The sequence below is a fragment of the Aptenodytes patagonicus genome, chromosome 10 (genome assembly GCF_965638725.1).
Source record: "Aptenodytes patagonicus chromosome 10, bAptPat1.pri.cur, whole genome shotgun sequence".
NCBI lineage: Eukaryota > Metazoa > Chordata > Aves > Sphenisciformes > Spheniscidae > Aptenodytes > Aptenodytes patagonicus.
Window position 1 is genome coordinate 21851358 of NC_134958.1, and position 21115 is coordinate 21872472.

At 57.4% G+C, this 21115-nt stretch overlaps 1 protein-coding gene across 4 annotated transcripts in view; it reads right to left on the minus strand.

The window, feature by feature from the left end:
- Positions 1–2414: 2414 nt before the first annotated feature.
- LINGO1 (leucine rich repeat and Ig domain containing 1) overlaps positions 2415–21115 on the minus strand; it is a 151099-nt gene continuing 132398 nt past the window's right edge. For 3 of the 4 annotated variants that reach the window (XM_076348485.1, XM_076348486.1, XM_076348484.1), the window contains one exon: positions 2415–4702. In XM_076348485.1, the coding sequence (XP_076204600.1) occupies positions 2849–4690 (1842 nt within the window). In that variant the 5' untranslated portion in view covers positions 4691–4702 and the 3' untranslated portion in view covers positions 2415–2848. Of the gene's footprint in view, positions 4703–10045; positions 10178–21115 lie in introns of all 4 variants that reach the window. The other variant, XM_076348487.1, reaches the window with a different exon arrangement.

Sequence of the window (21115 nt, forward strand, 5' to 3'; positions counted from 1 at the left end):
AGCAACACGGAGACCCCCCCCCCACCTCCCTGCCGTCTGTTGAACCGCTGATTTGAGTTCTTGTCAGTCCTGGCAACGAGGCTCAAACGGAGATTTCTGCACCTAACGTGCCGCTGTACGCGGCTTTCTCAGCTGTGCTCGGCTGGGCATCTTACTCCGGAGGGCTGCGGCCTCGGTGCATCCCTGCCTCTCCCAGGGGAGTGCTGCTCCAAGCCAGTGCTCAGGGTTCCTGGAGCCGAGCGCACCTGCCTTCAGCTTCAGGCCTAGGTTTGTGTGTTGCTGTTTGTGGTTTCATATTTAGCTCATTGAAATGTTGATTAAACACCAGTGCGAGGGGAAGCTTGCAAAGAAGCATTTTGCTTTGGCTCTTTTAAAAAGCAAAACAAAAGCAAAAGGCTTTTTAAAAAATGTTTTGGTTTCAAAGTTATAAAGGAAAGATGGGTTAGAGATGAGAACTAAGAAATCAAAGCTCCTGAAACCCGCTGCGGAGAAAGAAACACAAAATGTTTTGTTTGAAGATGAATAGAAAGCTGAAACCAGCAAAAAATCCCCCCTCCCCACAAGCACAGATGTTTCAGGTTGGTTCTTCTAGATTGGCACGTTGCTGGAAGAAAAGCAAATCCATTCTTTTCCCTGTCGGCGCTCCAAGTTCCTGTCGCTTATTTTTTATCATCTTGTAGTGACTTTGATCCCTGAAGGCTCCTTAAGTGCTTTACAAATCAAGCATGCAAATCTCGGCTTATCCACCTTGGAGATGCTGCTGAGGCTGGGCGGGCCAGGAAGCCGCTTGCCGGTGCGGTGCCACCAGTCCTGGTGGCAGACGGGAAGGATGGGAAGCACCTGCTGCATCAGTAACGCTTATAAAAAACTTTAGTGCCCATATTACCACTGTTTGCAGGGATGTTTTGTGCTTCCAGCACGGCCACAGGCCATCAGGCTGTGCTGGGGTCCCCAAGCCCATGGTACCAGCCGTGTTTCTGCCATGGAAAGGCCCCATGGGGAGGGCTGGCCGTGACCTCCTTCGCCCTGCTCTGCACCTTCTGGGGGTTGGGAAGTTGGCACAAACCAACTGGGGAAGGGCTGAGCTGGTCTGATGATGCTCCTCTTATTTTCAAAGCTTGACTTCGGACATCTCTTTTCCCAAAGCTCTCGGTTTCTTAATCTCACTCTGTGGTTGCCCTCCTGACTTGCTCCTTTTAATTCACTTGCTGTACGACACTTTTATGCTGATGCTTTCTGTAGCCTGTGCCACATCTCGCTGCTGTAGGTAGCTCTGGTCTCAGGGCAGAGTGGCACCGTCACACCTCTCTTGCAAGGGATGCACGGGTCAGCACAACCCTGCCCCGGGGGCCAATTTAACCCCCATTCCTCCCCTTTTCCTCGTTGAGACAATACAAACCTCCCAGACCTCCTGATCCCAAGTACCAGAGCCAAGCAAAGGCAGGTCGCTGCCCAGTGATGGGCACACTGGAGCTAGTGCTAGGGCAGCCAGCATGTTACACCCTGTGCCATCTCCCTGCTGCAGCCCTGTGCCTGTTCTCCTGCGGCTCAGGCTGTGTGGGGGTTTATAATAAAGTATGTAATTTTGTTTTCAGACAAGGTCTCCTGCAAGCCTGGAAGCTAAATTCTCTTGGACGTGCCTGAAGGTGCTTGCGAGTCTGGCTGCCAAAGGTCAGGTCCAAAAATCACTGTGACAATCATTACAGGCAGGTGGGGAGCAGTGCTGGAGCTTCTGGGGCTGCTGGGTGCCGGGGTTGCCCGGGCAGGCAGGGCCAGGCAGGGCACTGCCTGCTCGTGCTGCCAGCAAGGGCGCTAACGGAACTGCAGCATCCCTGCCCACAGGGACAGGTGTCCCACAGCACAAGAGCCAGCTTGTCCCCCATCGGAGAGGAGACAGCGCTGTGCTGCTGGCAACAGCAGGCAGAAAGTCCTCTCCCCAGGTACCCCCAGTCCCGCTGCCAGCACTGCCCGGGCAAAGCCTGGCCCCGCTGGCTCTCAGCCTGGGGGCCGCGGGCAGGGCGAGCTGCGGGCTGCCCTGCAACAGGGCTTCGCGTCCTTCTCACCCCGCAGAGAGCAAGCAAACACAGCCCTGCCATGTACTGCTTACATACATCAGCCCTGCCACCCCGCTCCCCCGGGCTTTGAGGGCGGGCAGGGGAACCAGCTATAAAACCACAGCTGGTCCTTGAGGGGAAAAAAGTCAAACTCCTCTAGGTGCTGTGTGGGGCCCAAGACACCACGGGAAGTGCCTCTGGTGGGAGCGCGAACCTTTGGCGTCAGCGGGAGACTCGCCCTGGCCTGGGGCTGTTCTTAGTGAGGCGGCTGGAAAACGCCTCCGAGGCCAGAAAGTGAGCGCTTGCCAGAGATACAGAACTGGACAGATCAAGAAGTCAAGATTTTGCATTCCAACTATCTATAGGAAATAGGGTTTTTTTTATTATTTCAAGTTTTCATAAAAATCCATAGTTATTGAAATCAAAGTTACAGAAGAAAGTTCGTAACTTTTTATTGATTTTATTTCTTTTTTCTTTCTTTTTTTCCCCCCTCTGTTGTTTTTCCCTCTCAGAGTTATATCTGACACCAGAGTCCATCAGACAAAGTCCTTACAAACACAGGAGTCCTGAAGACATCGGCTGAATGTTTTCCTGGTATAAAGAAGAAGAGGAGGAGAAAGAGGTGGTGACAGTGCGGGTGCAGTGGGTTTGGACAGGGGTGGAGGGCGTGGTGGAAGGAGAGAGGTCGGTATGTTTGTAGCAATGTTTATTTTTTAATTATTTTTTATTTGTTCATTTGTTCTTTTTTTAAAAAAAAAAAAAACCACCATTATTATTTGCAAATTGTTGCCTGGTTAAATCATTTTCATGTTGAACTTGCGCGGCGCGTCGGCAGAGCTGATGCCTGCGTCGGACTTGCGTGGCACGTACTCAATTTCAATGTTGTGCTTGGTGTTGCCTTTCCCCCGGCTCCACAGGAAGAGGAGCACCAGACAGAAGAGGACGACGCCCAGGAAGGAAATGAAGCCCATGGTGGTGGCGATGATGAGAGTCTTGATGTCAAAGGGGAAAGGCACGGTGGCGCGCGTGCTGTTGGCATCGCTCTCGTTGGGCTGGTTGGAGATGAACGCGAAGGTCTTGTTGGGCTGGTGGGGCCAGTCTGGGGAGTAGCTGCGCACGTGCAGGTGGGCCAGCATGGTGTCGTTGCCACCCGCGTTGCTGGCGATGCATAGGTAGGTGCCATTGTCCTGGATCTGGGCATAGCGCACCTCCAGCGTGCCGTCAGGGAAGACAGTGAGCCGCCCGTTGGTTTTGGTAGAGATGAGGTGCTTCCGGGGAGAGAGCCACATGATGGTGGGGGGCGGGTCCCCATCTGCCCCGCAGACGAAATGGACCGTGTGGCCTTCGTCCACGAAGATCTGCTGAGGTTTGCGGTCCCGTATCCGTGCTCGGCGGCAGGTGAAGTAGTTGGGCAGGAGGACGTCAGGGAAGTCTTTGAACTCCTTGCCCTGGACGAACTCGGGGGTGGAGCAGGTGGGCTGCTGCTTGTTGAAGTTCAACCTCCATCGCCGCCGGAAAACCCAGAGCAGCCGACAGTCGCAGGCTAAGGGGTTGTTGTCGAGGATGAGCGTCTCCAGATTGCCCACCGAGTGGAAGGCCGACTCCTCCAGGGTGGTCAGCAAATTCCCCGACACGTTCAGGATGCGCAGGTAATTGAGGCCACGGAAGGCGAAGGGCTCGACCGTGGTGAGCTGCCCTCCCACCAGCTGGATCTCCTGCAGCCTGAGCAGGTCATGGAGCATGGAGCCCTCGATGGTGACAATGGGGTTGTAGGACAGGTTCAGGAACCGGAGGTAAACCAAGTGCCTCACTGACACATACGGGATGGACGTCAGGTTGCAGTGGGTGATGGACAAGGAGGTCAGGTTCAACCCATAGAGGCAGTTGGATGTCATAGTATCCAGGTAGGGCCAGTGTGAGATCTCGAGGACCTTGAGCCGGTACAGCCTCTTGAATGAGTAATCCCGGATGGTGTTGATGTTCAGATGGCGCAGCCGCAGCATGATCAAGCCATGAAGGTGAGACAGGGCCTCCGTGGGGATGGAGGTCAGGTTGCATTTCTCCAGGGTCAGCTGCTCCAGGCTGTTGAGGCCGCTGAAGGCCCGGTGGGAGATGTAGACAAGGTCGTTGTCCCCCACCTCCAAAGACTTCAGGTTGTACAAGTCCTGGAACATGTAGTCTAGGAGGATCACAATTTTGTTCTCACTAATGTCTAGCTTGGTAAGGTTGCTGAGTCCAGTAAACACCCCCAAGGGGATCAGCTTAAGTCTGTTACTCCTGAGCCCCAGCGTCCTCAGGTTGAAGAGGTTGTTGAAAGCCCCGGGTTCAATGGCACTGATAATGTTCTCGTTTAGCTCCAGCTCCTCCAGGTGAGGGTAGTTGGCAAATTCATCCTGGTTGAGTGTCTTGATGCGGTTCTTGCCCAAGTCCAGCAGCCTGGTCTCGGTCGGGATCCCCTCCGGCACGACCATGAATCGCTTCCGGTGGCACAGGACGGCGCGCTCCTGGGCAGAGCACTCGCAGCGCGGCGGGCAGCCCGTGGCAGAGCCGGACAGGATGGATCCCAGCATCAGGAGGAGAATCGGCTGCCAGCAGGCCAGGATTGGGCTGCGCATACTCGCCTCCCCAGCTACCATCCTATCTCTCACCTGCAGGTAACACGGGGGAGAGAAAAAGCAAGGTGGATGTGAGCAAATGATGGGCATGACCACAGCAAAAGGTTTACCGTCCTGGTAGAGCTGACATTAAGGCGAAGGGCGCTGCCGAGGCATAGCAGTAGTTCTCATTTTCCAACTGAAATCCAGTCCTTTGGCTGGGGCCCTCCCCACCCCCCAACTTTCCACTTGATGATTGAACGTGCACAGACTTTGAGTGGAAAGCCTTGAGGAATTTGTGTCAGACAGACCTCGCTTCCTCGGCTTCTTAAAAAAAAAAAATACTAAACACATCTATCTACATCCTATTTTAAGCTTTCGAAATTATTCCGTTCCCTGTAGATGGAGCCTGAATATAAAGGCTGCTTTGCAAATGCAGAGGAGCTGAGCGTGGGATTGAGCATCTGGGGGAACCCTGCTTGGGGTCAGCTGGGAGCGGGGCGTCTGCGCAGGGAGCAATGGCGACAGCTCTGTGGGAACCAGCCCCCTTCCTCCGTGCTCCCCCAGGCTCTGCGGCAGCCCGGTCTCGGTCTGCCCCCAGGGTTAGTTCCTTGCCTCCCGCCATGCCTGCCCGCAAGGTGCAGACCCGCACCGCTCCCCTCTGAGAAACAGCAACCGGTCAGTGTACCTATCTACAGAGTGAGCTATAGCCTGACGTGAGGTCCAGGGGCGCTGCGGGTAAGGGGGTCTGCCCAGTCTCAGCTGGGCAAGGCCCGGCATCCTGCTGCCTTCCCTGGGGAGGGCTGGGAGACCCACTCGGGGGTTATGGGTCTGGCTTGTGCCCCGGCCCAGAACCGCCCTGGCCCAGAACCGCCCTGGCCCATCGGCAGGTGGAAGTGAACGCTCCCTGTCGCGCTGCCTCTGTTGCATTTATTTCCTTGTTGTTCAAGCTGTTATGAGGGATCAAATCATACTAATATTGCATATTAGATGTACAGCTACTCTGGACCTTGTTTATATCTATTGTTATGTGTACACTGCATTACTTCCACTAATGCTGTTTATGGCTATCACTGAATATACTCAATACATTACTTCCATTGGCTCCGTTTGTATCCATCATTATATATCCTGTGCATTACTTTCCCTGCTCTGGCACTATTTATGGGTCTGGTACGCATTCTGTGCATTACTTCCATTGCGTCTGTTCATATTCATCATTTCATACAGATATATGAGCCAAGTATAACTTTTGTTCCCAAAAAATTATTCGACATTTCTTTGCAAGATGAAAGATGACGGACTGGCTGTAAACGTGTCCACCAGCACCATCTCGGAAACCACCAGGCCTTGGTACACCAGGCGCTCTGGCTGCGAGGTCCTGGAGTCCCCACAGAAATCCTCCTGCAGTTTTGTCCCGGCTCACTGTCCTTCTCCATCCCCTTTCCCTGCTGTCTCTGCAGTGGGGCTGGTCGCTGGGCACCACCCAAAGCACGTCACCCCCAAAGTGAAGGGGTGCGGTGCCGGGAGCTGATCCTGCACAGCTCCCCTGGCAGCGGTGCTGAGCTCCCTCCCGCTGGCCAGCAAATCCCAGTCCGGGAAACATTTCCAGTGGGTTTGCTTGGGCCTGGGCCAGGCTGCAAAGAGCCGTTTGCCAGGTATTTACAATTCATCATCTCCCATGTCATCACCTCCCTTGTGCTGACGGTGCTGGGCAGCCTTACAAATACAAGCGGGGCTGCTGCTACCGTTGTGATGCCGCTGGGCTGGGGCTGGGGCTGAGGCCGCGTCCTGCCGGAGGGACGTGCCGGCACCCCAGGGCCAGGATGGCACTGCCCGTTGGCAGCTCTCAGGCAAAGGGCTGCACGTGGATTTGCTCCCCAGGCTCGTACTGCAGCCCTGGCCGGGGCTGAGCTGCCAGGGGTTCCCCGTGCCGCCGTCGCTGCCTCTCCCCGTGGGCAGCACGCGACTGGCGAATGCCCCCTCCTCCTGCCTGCGAGGTGCCAGCGGCACTGCTGCTCCCACGGCCCGCTTGCCAACGCACGCCGGCTCGCTCGCAGCCTCCCTCGGCCGGCGTTTCTCAGAAACCAATTCCTGCTCCTCACAGCCGTGCTGAGAAAGCCATCAAAGAAAGCAAAACACTGCATGCAAAACAAAATATAGTCTAAGGGGCTTAATTATACCAGGGCTGAAAAGACTTCAGCTCATTAGAGTGCCAGGCAGCCGGCCTTATTTGGCTGTGTTCTGTGCTGAAATTTCAGCTCTGCCTGTGCGTGCAGCCACGCGCTGGTTCCTGCTGGGTGTGGGGTGGGGGTGAGAGCTGAATCCCGCCGCAGGGCCCCACGCACAGTTCCTGCATCAGCCTGGACCTCCCCCAGGCCAAATTCTGCTTCTCCACCAGCGGGAAGGGGACTGCACCTGCAACACGTTTGGCTCCATGCTGTTGGCCCCGCACCGGCAGAGGGGCAGCAGCCAGAGCTGCTGGGAGCGATGCGGCGTTGAGGGCTAAAATATAAGCAAAGAGGTGATAGATGAATGAAGCAAAATCTGCATGGTGTTAAAGATGAGACAAGCCCACTTGCGTAGAATTAAAGTCTAGACACACCTCACATGTTATTAGTTCTCAGCTAAATTTAAATCCGTGATAAATACAAGCCCTGACAAAAACATCTGTAATCTTAATAGCCAGAGTCACAGAAAAGCTTTGGGAGAAAGACAATGAATAAGCTGAAAAATTCTGGGCTAAGATGAGCTTTAAATCACTTCTGGTTCCCATTTACCTCTGGCTGTTTCAGAAAGGAATATTTGTGCCTCAAGGTGAGGTGGATATTAAGATGTGCCCTCCTAAAAATGACTCAAATAGTGATTTTTGTGTGAGCTGAGGTCAGCAACCTGCGCATGGCTTTACAGTGACCATCGCACATCCCCCAACAGTGCCAGGACTCCTGTCGCATCAGCAAACCTCAGCCCAAAGGTAGGGCTGTCCTTTCGGCCGTCCCGCGTCTGCCGCCACACGGTGCCGTGGTACCCTGCGCTGGGGCCGCGGGTGCCGGCCGGGCGAGGGGCTGTGGCTGCCTCGGGTGAGCTCAGGTGACTCTGGGGATGAGGCTTGGTGTCACCGGGGGAGAGATGGCAGTGGCTGCTCTCAGCAATTGCCGCCTGCAGGAAACTGGGAAGTGACCGCAACAAAGTGCCACCAAGGGCTTTCCGAAAATTGAAGCCCTCCCAGATTTACTCTGAGGAGGACCGTGAAACGTGCCCAAGCACCCCTCCAGGGTGCCCGGCCATGGCCCCAGCACGAGCTGCCAGGCAGGATCAGGCCGCATGGCTGTGATGCCCAGGCCAGGCCAGCCCAGGGAGAGCTGCAGCCCTCTGGCGTGAACGTGGCTGTCATTTCTCACATTAAAAAAAGACTCGATAAGAAAGGAGCAGCTGCCGGACTCGCTGCCTTCAGGCAATGAGCAAACCAGTGCAAACCAAAGCAAAAATCATGCCCAGAGCCATGGCATCCATCACCCGCCAGGGTCCTCACCACCCTGACGCCTGGGGACGAGGGCTCCAAAGTACACCCCCTTCCCCCAGGGAAGCTGCTAGACTTGGCCCAAGAGGCGCAGATGGGCGCACTGGCGCCGCACTGCCTTGCTGCTAAACGCAGCAGGACCTGCTGAGTGTCTCCGGCTGGGATCAGCACTGGGAGGAAGGACGTTATTCTGGGCCTGTGCCTGGAAACGCAGCCCGGGGCCAGGCTGGAGCGCCAACATGCGTGGGGTTTGCTCCCTCGTGACAGGCATGGGCTGCCCCAGCATGGGAGGAACGGCCCCAGGGAAACCAAACCCGGGCGACGACCCAGGAGGGAGCCCAGGCTCTGCACCTGGGTTTCCTCCCTAGTCTGCTGCTGCCCTCCTGCCCCGAGGGGTGGGCAGCACGCCTGGCCGTGCCCTCCACTGTCACCTCTGTCCCTGGGCTGGCCCCTGCTCACCGCCCCACAGGGGTGCCCAGAGGTCGGGGCCGGGCCGGTGCTCCTTGGCACCGAGCAATCTGCCATGCTGACAGTGAGCGAGCGCAAAAATCCCCAAGTCAGCTATAACCCCCACCTGGCAGCCATAAATTACAGCGTGGGAGACGTTCACCCTTGAACCAGATGCTTTCAAGAGCATCGAACAACAACAGGCCACTTAGGATGAAGCGAGCCATATCCCTGGGGGGGGGGGCCCGCAGTGCTCTGGGGGCTCAGCAGGGCCGGGGGAGCGCATCCCCACCCTGTCCATCCCCACAGGAGCCGACCTTGCTGCGGTGCGGTGGCAGCACGGCTGGTGTTCCCAGCGCCACACAGGAGCGAGCCTGACCCCAGCAGCACTGGGCACCCACGCTGGGCTGCGGTGTGGGTCTGGGTGCGGGTCTGGGTGCACGTCAGCCACAGGCTCACCCCCATCCCTGGCCTGCTGGCTTTGCACGAAGCCGCCGAGACACAGCTCTCGGAGTCAGTGCTCTCGTCTCCTCTAAGCTGCTCCAGCTAAATCAAATTTTATTGAACTTGACTACATTTTAGAGATAAAGACTCCAGGTTTACAAATAAATATTTAACAACCTTTCCTGCTGCTAAAAGAGTTGCTTATCCAGACCCCGGGCTCTGCACTAAGTGTTCCTGTAGCTATCTGCAAAGCAGCAAAACAAAGGGAGACGCTTTAATTTGCCAAACACGTTCGTGCCCATTTCCTCCTCTCTCCATCATTCCCCCTGCGTCCAGCACGCATTGGTGGGCCCTTTTGATTTCTCTCTCCTTCCTCCCCACCCCACCTGCTCCCTCCTCCTCCTCTCTTCCCACCTAGTCCCTGGAGCGCAGGCATCAGTAGTAGCTGCTCTCCTCCCTGGTGCCCAGGGATGGTCAGGGGGTGGGTGGGAGCAGAGGCCAGCTCACAGAGCGGAGGAGGGGGCGGTTTCCCTCCTGGGACCATGCTGCTTGGCATGGGTAAAAAAGAAACCAAAGAAAGAGGGAGATCCCAAAGTAAGCCCTGAGCGCTGCCAGGGCTGGCTGGTGGGCAGCGGACGGGGCGGCTGGAGGCACCGCGCTGGCCTGGCTGATGGAAAGCTGCCGCCGCATTTCCTCTGGGCCTTCACTAACGGATGGGCTGTTAACGAAGGGCATGAAAACGGGCCGCCGCAGTGCAGAGGGCTGCCCTGTGTCCTGTCCTGGCCCCAAATCCTCCAGAAGCAGCACAGGAGGGTGTGAGAAGTGGGGGAGAAACGGGCAGAAGCTGAGAAGGACGCCTCCAGCAGTATGGTGGGGACACACGAGCAAGTCGTGCAAGGCAATGAGCTACGGCAGGTTAGCCAGAGAGGAGACCACCCCCAGCCCCACCAGCCACAAGCTGCCCGGGGTCACCAGCTCCCGCTCACCCACGTGAAGGCATGACTCTCCAGCCGGGAGCTTTCGCTCAGCCTTCTGAAGTATCTGCTTTCAGCTGCTCTGAGGCGGGAGCCTGGAATAGGTGTGCCGCAACCTGATCTGCTCTGGCAGTTGCTCTGAGGCTGTAAAAGAGCACGAAGAAGTATTTAAGATGCAAATCCCCTTCCGACACTGACAAGGCCTGGCTGGCACCAGATACCCCCAGCAGCCGGCCCGTGGGACTGCCCTGAAAAGGCGTTTCCTCATGGCGACGGGCTCTTCCACCCAAAACGTGGTGCCCCCCGTGCCACAGGGGATTAAGTCAGGGAAGCACCAAGCCAAAAGGCAAGAGCAGCGGAAAAAAGGGGAGGGGGATGCACAGGGGAGGAGAAGAGCTCTAAAGTGGGCTGAGGGGCCGGGATGCTGGAAGGGGGAGGCTTTGGTCCAGCCATCCACTGGTTTAGCTCCGGGATGTGGATTTCTTTTACCCCGTGCAGGGACAGATATTTATGGTGGAGGGACAACCGGCCATGGCCCAGAGCCAACCTGGAGAGTGGTTTTCAGGCTTGGCAAGCAGGTTATTGGAGCAGGGCGATGGGAAGGAGATCCCGGTCGTCTCTGCAGGACACTGAAGCTCAGAGCAGTTTCTTGCTGCAATCACATCTGTGCAAGAGCTGCCCACCCTCCTCAGACCTTTGCTCCCTCATTTTTTAACATCTTTTCTCTCTCTTTGGCTGCACATGCTTCAGTGCCCCATCAGCAAAGAACACATCCTGACAAGTGATCAATAAGTAATTGCAAAGGCAGCTGTGGATGCCGGGGGGGTGTAAAGCCCTGAGCTAGCAAGAGATAAATGAGGAGTGTAAGGGTGCAGCGCACCGTGGAGCTTGGGCTCGGAGCCAGCCACGCTCCCCTACTCATCGACTGAGGCGGCTGGGACACGGGCTGGCCCACCGCTGCCGCAGCCGCTGCCGGTTGGTGGTTCAACGCTTCCCATGTCAGGCGAGCCACGAGGAGGATGCGATTTTTTTTCTGCTTGCGAGACAAAGAGCAGAAGAGCTGTGTTTGCTGGGGGAATATCTCTCAAGGGTCGGCCTTGGGACCCCAGCATCAGAGATGTTTCAGGCTGGATCAGCAGGAGAGGAGGAGGATGGTGTGCGCTGGGAGGCTGGGAAGACATGTACCAGCTAGTTGAATGGGGCGTCTCCTTTTTCTTTCTTTATTTCAGCAAATCTCCTTGGAATTCCTGTCTCTGTGGACATGGGCTGGGTCACCAGGATGTTTTAGGGGCTCACCCGAAGGCACCCAGCTCAGCAGGCACTCGAGTGATGAGCAAGCGCTGAGAAGAGGAGGCTTCAGTATAGCATGAAGGTCTCTGTAGATGTTTTTTCTTCCCTGTCTGTAGCTGTGAAAGGAGGATGGAAAAACCCCAGCCTCTTCTTAGGGCTATGGAAACATTTGCACCGGAGAGGTGAAAGAAAGGTCTGTCCAATGAGTGTCTTCTGGGACAGCCGCCAGGGTCACGATGACATTGCGAAGGCATCCCCTGCGCTCTGCCTCGACATGCCTGCGGCCAGCAAGGCGTCGTGGGACACGGCCATCCCTGAGGCGGCGCCTGCAAAGGCCCTTTGGGGAGAGCAGGGCATCGGCAGCTGCCGGGGCCTGGGCCACCTCCCCAGCCCTGCTCACGCAGGGAGAAAACTGCCTTCTCCTCCCAGCACAGCCCAGCCACGGCTGGCAGCCGCCCTTTCTTGTTGCACTGGAGGGAGGATTGTTTTTTCCTGGGAACGGGCTCGAGCGGTACCTGAACACCTTCTGCGCTCCCCTGAGCTCCCCAGGAGCGCTCCGAGCAGCCCCAGCACCGGCGAGGGCCCTGCAAAGGGTCCTACCCTTTGCGGTAGATTTTGGGCTGGAGGATGGGGGACAGCCCAGGCGGCTCGGCCGTCCTGCCCACTGGCTCCACACGGCCCCGGTGCTGCTGGGGCGGCTCTGCGTGGCTCAGCACACTCTCACAGCACTGCTAAATCAGCCGGAGCGCAGCTGTACGGTGCCTGTGCTAAACCCTGCGTTTGTGTCAGGGGCAGGACACCACCTGATCTAGCATAAAAGCGGCTGGTACAAAGTCACCCCGCTGCCAGAGCATGTTTCCTCCCGATCAGGAGCAGATGGTGTTTCTATACAGTCTCGCCTCGATGCTTGGTCCGGGAACTGGTGGCTTCCCACCCCCCCCCAGACCCAGGCACCAGCCCCTGAGGACGGTCCCTGTGCCACGGCCAGCACCAGTGTCCCAGCAGCGAGGCGGGCAGGCCCTGCCAGGCTGAGCCGCTGCTCCTGGCAATCCCAATGTACAAACCACACCTGGGGGCACCACCAGGGGCCTGGCAGGGGCAGCTGTCTGGCACCAAGACAAGCTGCTCCCTCCCCACCGCTCCCTGCCTGGGGACATCCCGTCCCCTCCAGCCACCAGCCTCTGCCAAAAGGTGTCCCATGGCTCTGCAGCACCCTGGAGCTCTGCTCAGCGCCCAGAGCTGGGCTGGGGCACCCGTCAGCTCCAGCAGCAGAAAACCAGGGCCACAAGCAGAGACAGGGGAGCACCCCGGTGCCTTCTGCCCTCCTTTACCCAGGGCTGGCTCAGCAGGAGGGTGAATGCCAGACCAGCCCAACACCCTGGCCCCAGGAGCAACCTCACTCCACAGGGCCATAAGGGGACATGGCTGAAGCTTTGCAATGTGACCCCCTCTAATAGCCACGAGTCCGAGCCGCTGTGTCCCTACTGTGTCCCTGCCACTGCTTGAAGGCGGAAACCCCAGATCGAAGTCCCAAACGCTGTGCAGCCGCAGCAAGCGGGGACCAGTGAGCGCATCCCGAGAGCCTGCAGTGCTACAGAGCAACGCTGCTGCCAGGGACCGGTCACGTTCCTTACGTTTAATTTAAGCTTAGACTGTACTTACGGAACCACTTCTGTTCCCACGCCACATCTCTTAAATACCCCTACAACCACTGCAGGATACCTAGAAAAGTACAAGGGCTGCTCCAGAGCGCTGCCTCTTCTCCTGGAAACCTTTGGGATAATAGCGAGAGGACTTCAGAGGACATAAACCCGGCAGCTTCACTGACTCCAGGGAAACCTGCTGATTTACCTCCCTTTAGGACTGGCCCTGATATTTTTATACTGCTGCCTAAAATAAGTGGCCTTGGAAGCCTTTTGGGAGAGGCTGACCGCAGCCCAGCCCAGTGAAGATGGCTCTGCGATAACCCATCGGTGGGACAAGCTGCACGGGGCAATGAGGGTGCGTGTGCCGTGCTGCCAGGACCAACGGCCCTGCGAGCGCCGGGCAGCATCGGCAGAGCTGTCCCTGTCCCGTCTCCTGCAGGGACGCAGGGGCGGCGCAGGGTGGCAGGCTCAGGCAGGGGCACGGCTCTATTTCAGGGTGCTGCAAGAGACGAAAGCACTGGCCCTTTCCATCCACCTCCTTTCCCGACTCCTTCCCACAAGCCAGATCCCTCTCTCTCCCCCTCCTAGTTATTATTAAGTTTCGTTCACATAATAACAAATCTAGTGCCGCAGGAATTTCCAAAAAGAGAGAAGTGGAGAAAAAAGGGAGGCAAAGAAAGCATGAGTGATGGCAAATGCGGAGAGAAGATGCCTCTTCCCAGCCTGGCTTTCTCTGTGCTGGTTTTACATGTATAATTCTTTTTTCTTTCCCCTTTTCTCGCTTGTTTGATTTTTGCATTATTTATGGCTTGTCTTCAGGGCCTGTATTTGCTGTTATTGTTTCATTCAACAATAAAATAGATTAGATAAAAACAAACTGTGCTGAGCCACGGCTGAGCCCGCCTGTCCTGCAGTCAGCCGTACCCACGAAGCCGGGCAGAGCAGGCGCTGCGGGTGTGAGTGGCCAGGCAGTGCCAGTCAGCTGGGGACGAGGGGTCACCACCTCGCCAGCCCTTCCCAGCCCAAATCCCTGCGGGCGGGGAGGTGCTGCGGGATGTGGCCTGGCCAGGATTTGGTCTCTGGGTGCTGCCAGCCCTGCGGGGTTACGTGTCCTCTGCAGGTATGGGGGCTGCACGCAGAGCTCCTGGGGTCATGGCACTGCACCCAAACCTCAAACATCCCCCAAGCAAGAAGGAAAAGGTGGGAAATGCTGGTTGAGAGGAGAAAACGAAGCACTGGAAACTCTGGGATTTTTTAGGGCAATTTCATGAAATCCGATGCACTGATTTCACTAGCGAGGGTGCCCCAAGCTGTGCCGGCGCTGGCTGCGGGTGCTGTGCCCCAGCAAATCTCAGCCCCGGGTGCTTTGGGAACACGTCCCGGGAGGCGCAGCACCGTTCCACAGCGTGGTGCCGGGGAAGGGCTCGGTGCAGGGCAGGCAGCGCTGCCCCGCGGCTGCGAAGCAGCTGGAGCAGGGGCGAAAAGCACAATCGGTTTAATGCCTACGGTAAGGGCTGTCAGCATGCCGGCAGCCTCAGCTGCGCCGCAGGGACCCGCGCTGTTCCCTGGCCTTTTCTGTCTTCCAGCGGGCGAGCGCGCTGAGCCCGTGGGCACAGAGAAAGAGGAGGGACCCACTGTGGGGATGGAGCGGTTCCCCCGCTGCCCTCGACGGAGGGCTGCTTTGGGGTGCTTTTGTTGTGTTTTGCTTGAGCTGAAAGAGATGCTTTCCGCCCCTTCCTCCTTCTCCCCAGTGATGCTGATAATAATACAGAGACTGCACTCTGCGCTGTACGTGAGAACAAAAGTAATCACGGGGAAATACAGTGCATAGAAATTAAATCGGAAATGCAAGGCCAGGGTTTCCATTTCGGTTCAGCTTCTATCAGTTTCCCATTGAAAAGGATAAACAGGCTGAGCACAAATCAGTTTAATGGCAGCACCTAATGGCAGCGCAACTCCATGTTTCCCAGAGCAAATCGTAGCTCAAGCCCAAAGCGGCAGCACGATACACAGCATGCCAGCTCCGTGGGATAGCCACGGCATGGCACAGCCCCAGCTGAGCGTTGGGGGGCCACCAGGGCCCCCGCAGGACTTGCCGCCCTCGGCAGCAGCGCTGAAATAACCTGGTTCGCCACGGCGCAAGATGGTGTCCGGGCTTCGGGATGCCAGTGGGCCCTTGCCTGCCCGATTCCCAGCAGAAAAGGGGTGTCCCGTAGGGTGTCCCTGAGGTCACACATCCCTGAGGTCCTGGCAGCAGACTCGGACCCACTGGGAGCTTGCAGAGCTGTGCCAGGCTGCTCCCCCAGCATGGGCCGGGCAAGGAGGTTTTCACGCTGCTCACCACTGTGGCCCTAATTCCTTTCCTTCATCTGGCTCCTGCAGTGCACGTTCATTTAAAGCATGGCTACAGCTGCCATTTATTTTTTCTACCTAATCCTCGTTGCTCTGCCTTGCTCCGTGGTACAATGCACAAGCCACTTGCCAGCGGAGCTGGGGCAGAAGCAAGCCGCCAGGCCAGTGCTCACCCGTAATGTCCTCCCTGGCTCCCCAGGCTCACATTTTGGGTCAGACCATATCAATTTGGCTCTCTGTGAGTGTCCCCAACCCAAAGGCGTGGTGGGGAAAGGCTGGGTTCAGGTATGGGAGGGAGAGGTTTGTCCACGTGCCTGCACAGAGGGAAGAGCCTCCGAGAGTGCTCAGGCTTTGCTCGCCACCCCCAGGTTGCCTCTGAGGTCTAAATCAGTTGTTTCCCATTTCACACTCGACATCTCAAATCCAAACAAAGAGCTGAAAGAATAGATCATGTCAAAATATTTCTGCTTCTCCCTCCTACGAGAATTCCCCATCAGAGACCAATCCAATTAAGGTGCTGGTTATGAAATTAACCATAATTACAAGAGTGATATTTAATGTTTTGCATTCTGATGAAGAAACGGAATGGAAATGACAAAAAAAAAAAAAATTGTGGGTCCTACTGAGATAACTAAGAGCAATGTGGGGTGGCGGGGGGGAAAGGGCTACCAGGGGAGCGAGCGCTGTGCAGGGCGGCAGAGGCTGGGCTGCACCACGGGTGCCCAGCCCGGAGACCCCACAGCAGCAAGGGCAGGGGCTGGGTGCTCATGGGCACATCCCTCAGGGAGGGGTGGCCAGCCTGTCCCCCAAAGCAGGGGGTCAGCCCAGCCTGATGGCTGCCAGCAGGTATTTTGCCATTTGAGCATCACTCGGATGGTGTTGGGCCACAGGAACCACGTCCCGGGAGGCACAGCCCAGTCCTGTGCCTCCTCACCCTGTCCCTACCCCCTCCAGGGACCCTCCGGCTCACCCACAGGACCGTCCCCAGCTCAGGACACCGACCCCAAGCCCTGAGACAAGGGACGTGAGAGCTTCAGTGGGCAAAGCCTTTGGCCTCTGACCAGGACACCTGGGTCCTCCTCTGGAGCCCAGGAGAGTCATGTCCATGTGTGGACACATGTCCGCTGCAGGATGCCGTGGGCGCTGAAAGGCTGACTGGCTTATAGAGACACATGAAAAAAATTATGGAAGAAAACATGCAGGACAGTTAAACAGAAGCCATTTCTGTGCTTAACCAGGAGAAGGAGTGAAACCAAGCCAAGCTCCCTGGGCCCCGTGACAGGGATGCTGAGCTGCCGCCTAGCCTGGTCCCGTGCTCAGTTAGGAGATGCTGTTTGGATGGGGTATGGGGCCATGGAGGGCAAGGGATGGTGGTTGAGGTGTTGGCGAGGCCAGAGGGAGGACTGAGACGCTGGCGGGGCTCATGGCAGGGCTCCCCCCAACATGGCCATGCTGTTGCCAATGCATTGACACACTCTGTGCATCATCTTGGCAGGGCAAGGCATGGCCCAGATGGGTTCTGTTAGTCACTCCTAACTGCTGCGCCCGCAAGGTGGGAATCACCTGGGTCTTCCCCCAGCACAGCCGTTAACTCCAGCGGTGTGGGGTCTCTGCTCAAGATGGTGGGGTCTCTGCTCAAGATGGGCGCTCCCCCACGTTGTCCCCCCCTTCCCGAGCCAGCCGGTGTGACCTGTTGCTCTCAGGGATGGAGGGAACCTCATGCTCCCTGCCCAGGCTAAAGAGGAGATGAGGCCCTCTGTGGCATTTATCAGCATTTATTCAATTGCCCGGGTCAAGCTGACAATTAACGCTGCCTGCTCAGACATGGCCACCTTTGTGCGACCTGTCTTTCTCCCAGCTTGCATGCCAAGGGGGGGGCAGAGGCCACGCCGTGCTGCTGACAGCGCTCCTGGGGCTGGGGAAGCTACGGGGGGTGTGTGTGTGTGTTACTTCTGGTGTTTCTCCCCTTCCCCAAGCCAGTCCCATCCTTGGACACTCCTCTCCCTCTCTGTATCACACATGCCCTGACACTGTCCCAAAGGCTGCAGATTCAAGCAGCCACCAAAACTGGCTGTTAGCAAGACATGTCCCCAGCCACGGTCACAGGGAGCTGGGACACGCGGCAAAGGCATGGAAACCTCTCTCCATGCAGCCATTCCCCTCCGCAAGCTCCAATTTTACTCCTCCAGATGGAGAGAGAGGGGGGGGAAAATTGACTTGGAAGAAAATTGAGGCCGTGGCCTTCAGTTGCTTTCTCCCTTTATTTTTCTTGGGTTGTTTGATTTGAGTTAAGCATTTGTAGCCCTCTTCTCTCTCATCCCAGCCTTCCCCGCTACCTGACAAGCTCTTCTGGCTCTTTTCCCACCAAAAGCCATTTCTGCTCATGCTAGGATAAACCCTCCTCCCTTCGCTTCTTGGGGTTTAGCAGAGAAGGGAGGAGAGCTGCTGACTTGGTGCACTGGATATGTTCAAGAGCCGGGCAAACACCCTCCCTTGCTGAGCTGTGCCGCAACTTGCACCGCCGGCCGTGCCCTCCTCTCGCCAGCTCTGAGCCACTGCCACGGTGGCCGGTGTCGAGCATAAAGGGTGAGTATGGGGACACTGAGCTCACGTTAGCCTGTACCGTGGAAGGAGAGTCAATACGAGCCAACGGCACCGCTGACTTCCACCCCAGCGCCAGCACTGCCCAAGCAAACTCCCCAAGGGGCCACAAGCCAAGGGGGGACCCAAGGGCTGGCAGGGCTTGGCTGAGGTGACATGGAAAAGTGTCTCTCCAGCAGTTTCCACACCTGAAGCTTCTCAAAAGAGTTGGTGGAATTGCATTGTCCACCAGGACGTTCATGGAGATGTGCCTATTGCAAAAACGTCCTCCCCTGCCTCGAGGGGAGGGGTCCAACCCCCAGCCCCAACACAGGTTGCTGTCACAGAGCTGTCACAGCAGCCCCCACCCAACAGCCGTCCAACACACCCGGGCCCGTCACTGCCCAGTACAGCCACACACAAGAGGCAACACCTGATGGGGTGTATTAATCCTCATCGAACCACGATAGGTTCAGTTGTGCTTTATAATTCAGCAACTGTAATTACACTATAATTACACTATAATTGTGGCGTTATTATAAAGCGATTTATCAACCCCTGAAATTAAACCTCAAGTTACAAGATTTTATACTTGTTACATACATCAGGCAGTATAAACTTCAGCATCATTACAGTGACTGTATTAAGTAGGAAGCTAAAGGAATAATAAGTCATTCAGTCATGCTGTTAACCTTCCAGTGATATGAAACAGTGGTAATTAGAGGTATCACAGAGTAATTACGTTATAGGTATAGAGTAGCTGCAGCACGGTACAGTATTACAGAAGTATAACCATTCGTTTTGTAATTAATCCCTCCAAAAAAGGCTTGGAAAACCTGACTCTTTGCCAGGTGCTGTAAACTCAGCTCCACCATCTTCTCCAGTCGCTTCCTGGCCGTCCTGTGAGAGCCTCAGTGAAAGCTGGGGCTGCCCGAGTTCCCGGTGCAGGCAGGTGCCCCTGCCCACGGCCCTGCCAGCTCCAAGCTGCTGGCCGGGGGCTTACAGCTGAGAGAGAAGCCCCCTCCTGCTACCTGGTAACCCGCAAAATCCCCACCAGGGACACTGCTGCCTCCAGGGAGTGTCTGTCCCCATCCCAGAGCGGCAGCGCTGGGGGGGGAGCAGAAGGGCCTGGCTATGGGGAAAACTGCCCCCGCGTGTCTGCAGGAAGACGTGGGGGCTTTAGCCCAGGGCCACATTTCTCTCTCAGCTTTGCTCACCAGCCTTGCTAGGCTAAGAGCTTCAGAGACCACCTCTCCTCCATGGTATTAAGCTACTGAGCCAACGTGCTCCCGGAAGGAGCCAGGAGCAGCAGGCGAGAAGGCACGGCCAACCCAGACACCTCCTCCCACCGAGCCCCAGCCCACGCTGCTGGGATGGGTGGAGAGCTGAGCAGGGCTTCGAGCACCAGGAGAGCGAGGCTGCCCCTCGGCTCCGTGGCACCTGGGACAGGCATGGGGTGTTACTGGCCATTTGCATTTGCAAGAGGTCCAGGAGAGGGACAAGGTGTGCACTTGAAACTGGGGGAGCGGACGCGGAGGAAGCGGGTCGAACAAAGGTTTGGGCTGTGGTGCCGGCGTGGAGCTGGGATAGCTGCCTTTGGGGTGGGGATGGGTTGGGCAGTGCAGGCAGCCCTGGTAAGGTCCTTGCAGCCCCCATGCCAGTGGGCTGGCTGGAGGGACGGCCGTCTCCGGCAGGCGTGAAGGTCAGGTCAGGGCTGCTGCAAGTGGCAGAGCGGGGAGGAGAGGGTTAAGGCTGGCGCGAGGGCTGGGATGGGGATGTGGAAGGGATATCATTTCAGAGCAGGGCTCCGGTAGGTGGTGCAGAGGAAGGGGAGATGGAGGGAGAAGGGAGAAGGAGCAGATCTGTGGAGCGGGGCTGCTCCCGGGGATGCCTGAACTGCCCTGCCCCATGCTCGCCCCGTGGGCCGAGACCCAGAGAACAGCGTGGGCTGAGGGCGAGCGCAGGGCTGTCACCTGCAGGCCAGCAGGTAGAGTTGCTTGCTGGAAAGGGCGTTTGCTGGGGAAGGACCGTGGATGGCGACTGCTCGGGTGGAAGCTGGGCTAGTGACAGGCAGAGAGAGGCAGCAGAGCCTCGGCTTCGCCAACCAGCACGCACCTGCAGCGAGCGGACCTGATCCCACCGGTGCCCACACTCACCCGCTGTCCCTCCCTCCTAGTGCAAATCACTTTCACGGCACCAAGACTCCCATTTCCTCTCGGAGGTGGCACCTCCAGCACCCGGACCGAACCGTGCCTCTGCCCATCGCTCGGAGCTATTTATACATCCAAGGCGCAAGGTGAAAAATCCGATAACCTACACACGATATCAGAGAGCAACAAGCAACAGCACTGCCCGGGAGGGCTCCCAAAGCCCTTCTGGCCAGCAGGCTCTTGGGCATCCTCACAATCGCGGCTGCTCTGCGAAGCCCCTTCAACATTAACCTTCTTTTTTCGGCCAGACACAAACCGAGGGCTGAGCCCACGCTGGCAGCCTGACCCTCCCCAGCATCTCCAATTCTCTGTGCGTGGGGCTGAGCCCAGGTGGGGGTACCCTTCAGTGCCCCCACATCTCCCCGCCCGGAGCCCGAGGGATCATCCCATCCGGCAGCAACTCCCCACGGCCCCAACTCACCTACCTCCAGGCTGGGGGGCTGGTGATGGAGGAGTGAGCCCCCACCCCCAAAAAATTACCCCCTACGACTCCTGCCTCCAGCCTGGTCACTCAGGGCTGGTGAGCTCTCCCCCTGCCCGTATTTAACCCTTCGTGTCTCTGCCTTGGGGATACAGGCAGAGGGCTGATTCCTCCTCTTGAATTAACCCTTGCTGGCTGGGGAGCTGGGCACAGCCTGCTTGAGGGCTGATCCCCCTGCTCCCTGGCAAGTAGCGCCGTCCCGGCCATACCCTACCTGAATATGTAAGCTGCTCCAGGCCGGCTAACTCATCTGCCTAGCTACCGGGGGGGAGGAGGAGGGCTCCCACATCAGGATGCAGCTCTGCGCTCGCCTCAGCACCACCGAGCCCCAGCCCTTGGCTGGGCGAGTCAGCCTCGGGTGGCCGGGACCCCAGTCCCGCACCCCGACCCCGCCTGGGTGCAAGCTGCCCTTCCCGCAGGGGCTGGGCAGGGGCTGCGGGGAACGGCAGGGGAGAGGCGCAGGGGTGCTGGGGAGGAGATCAGCAGAGGGAAGACGCCCGGGCAGAGCAGGGCGGAGGAGGCG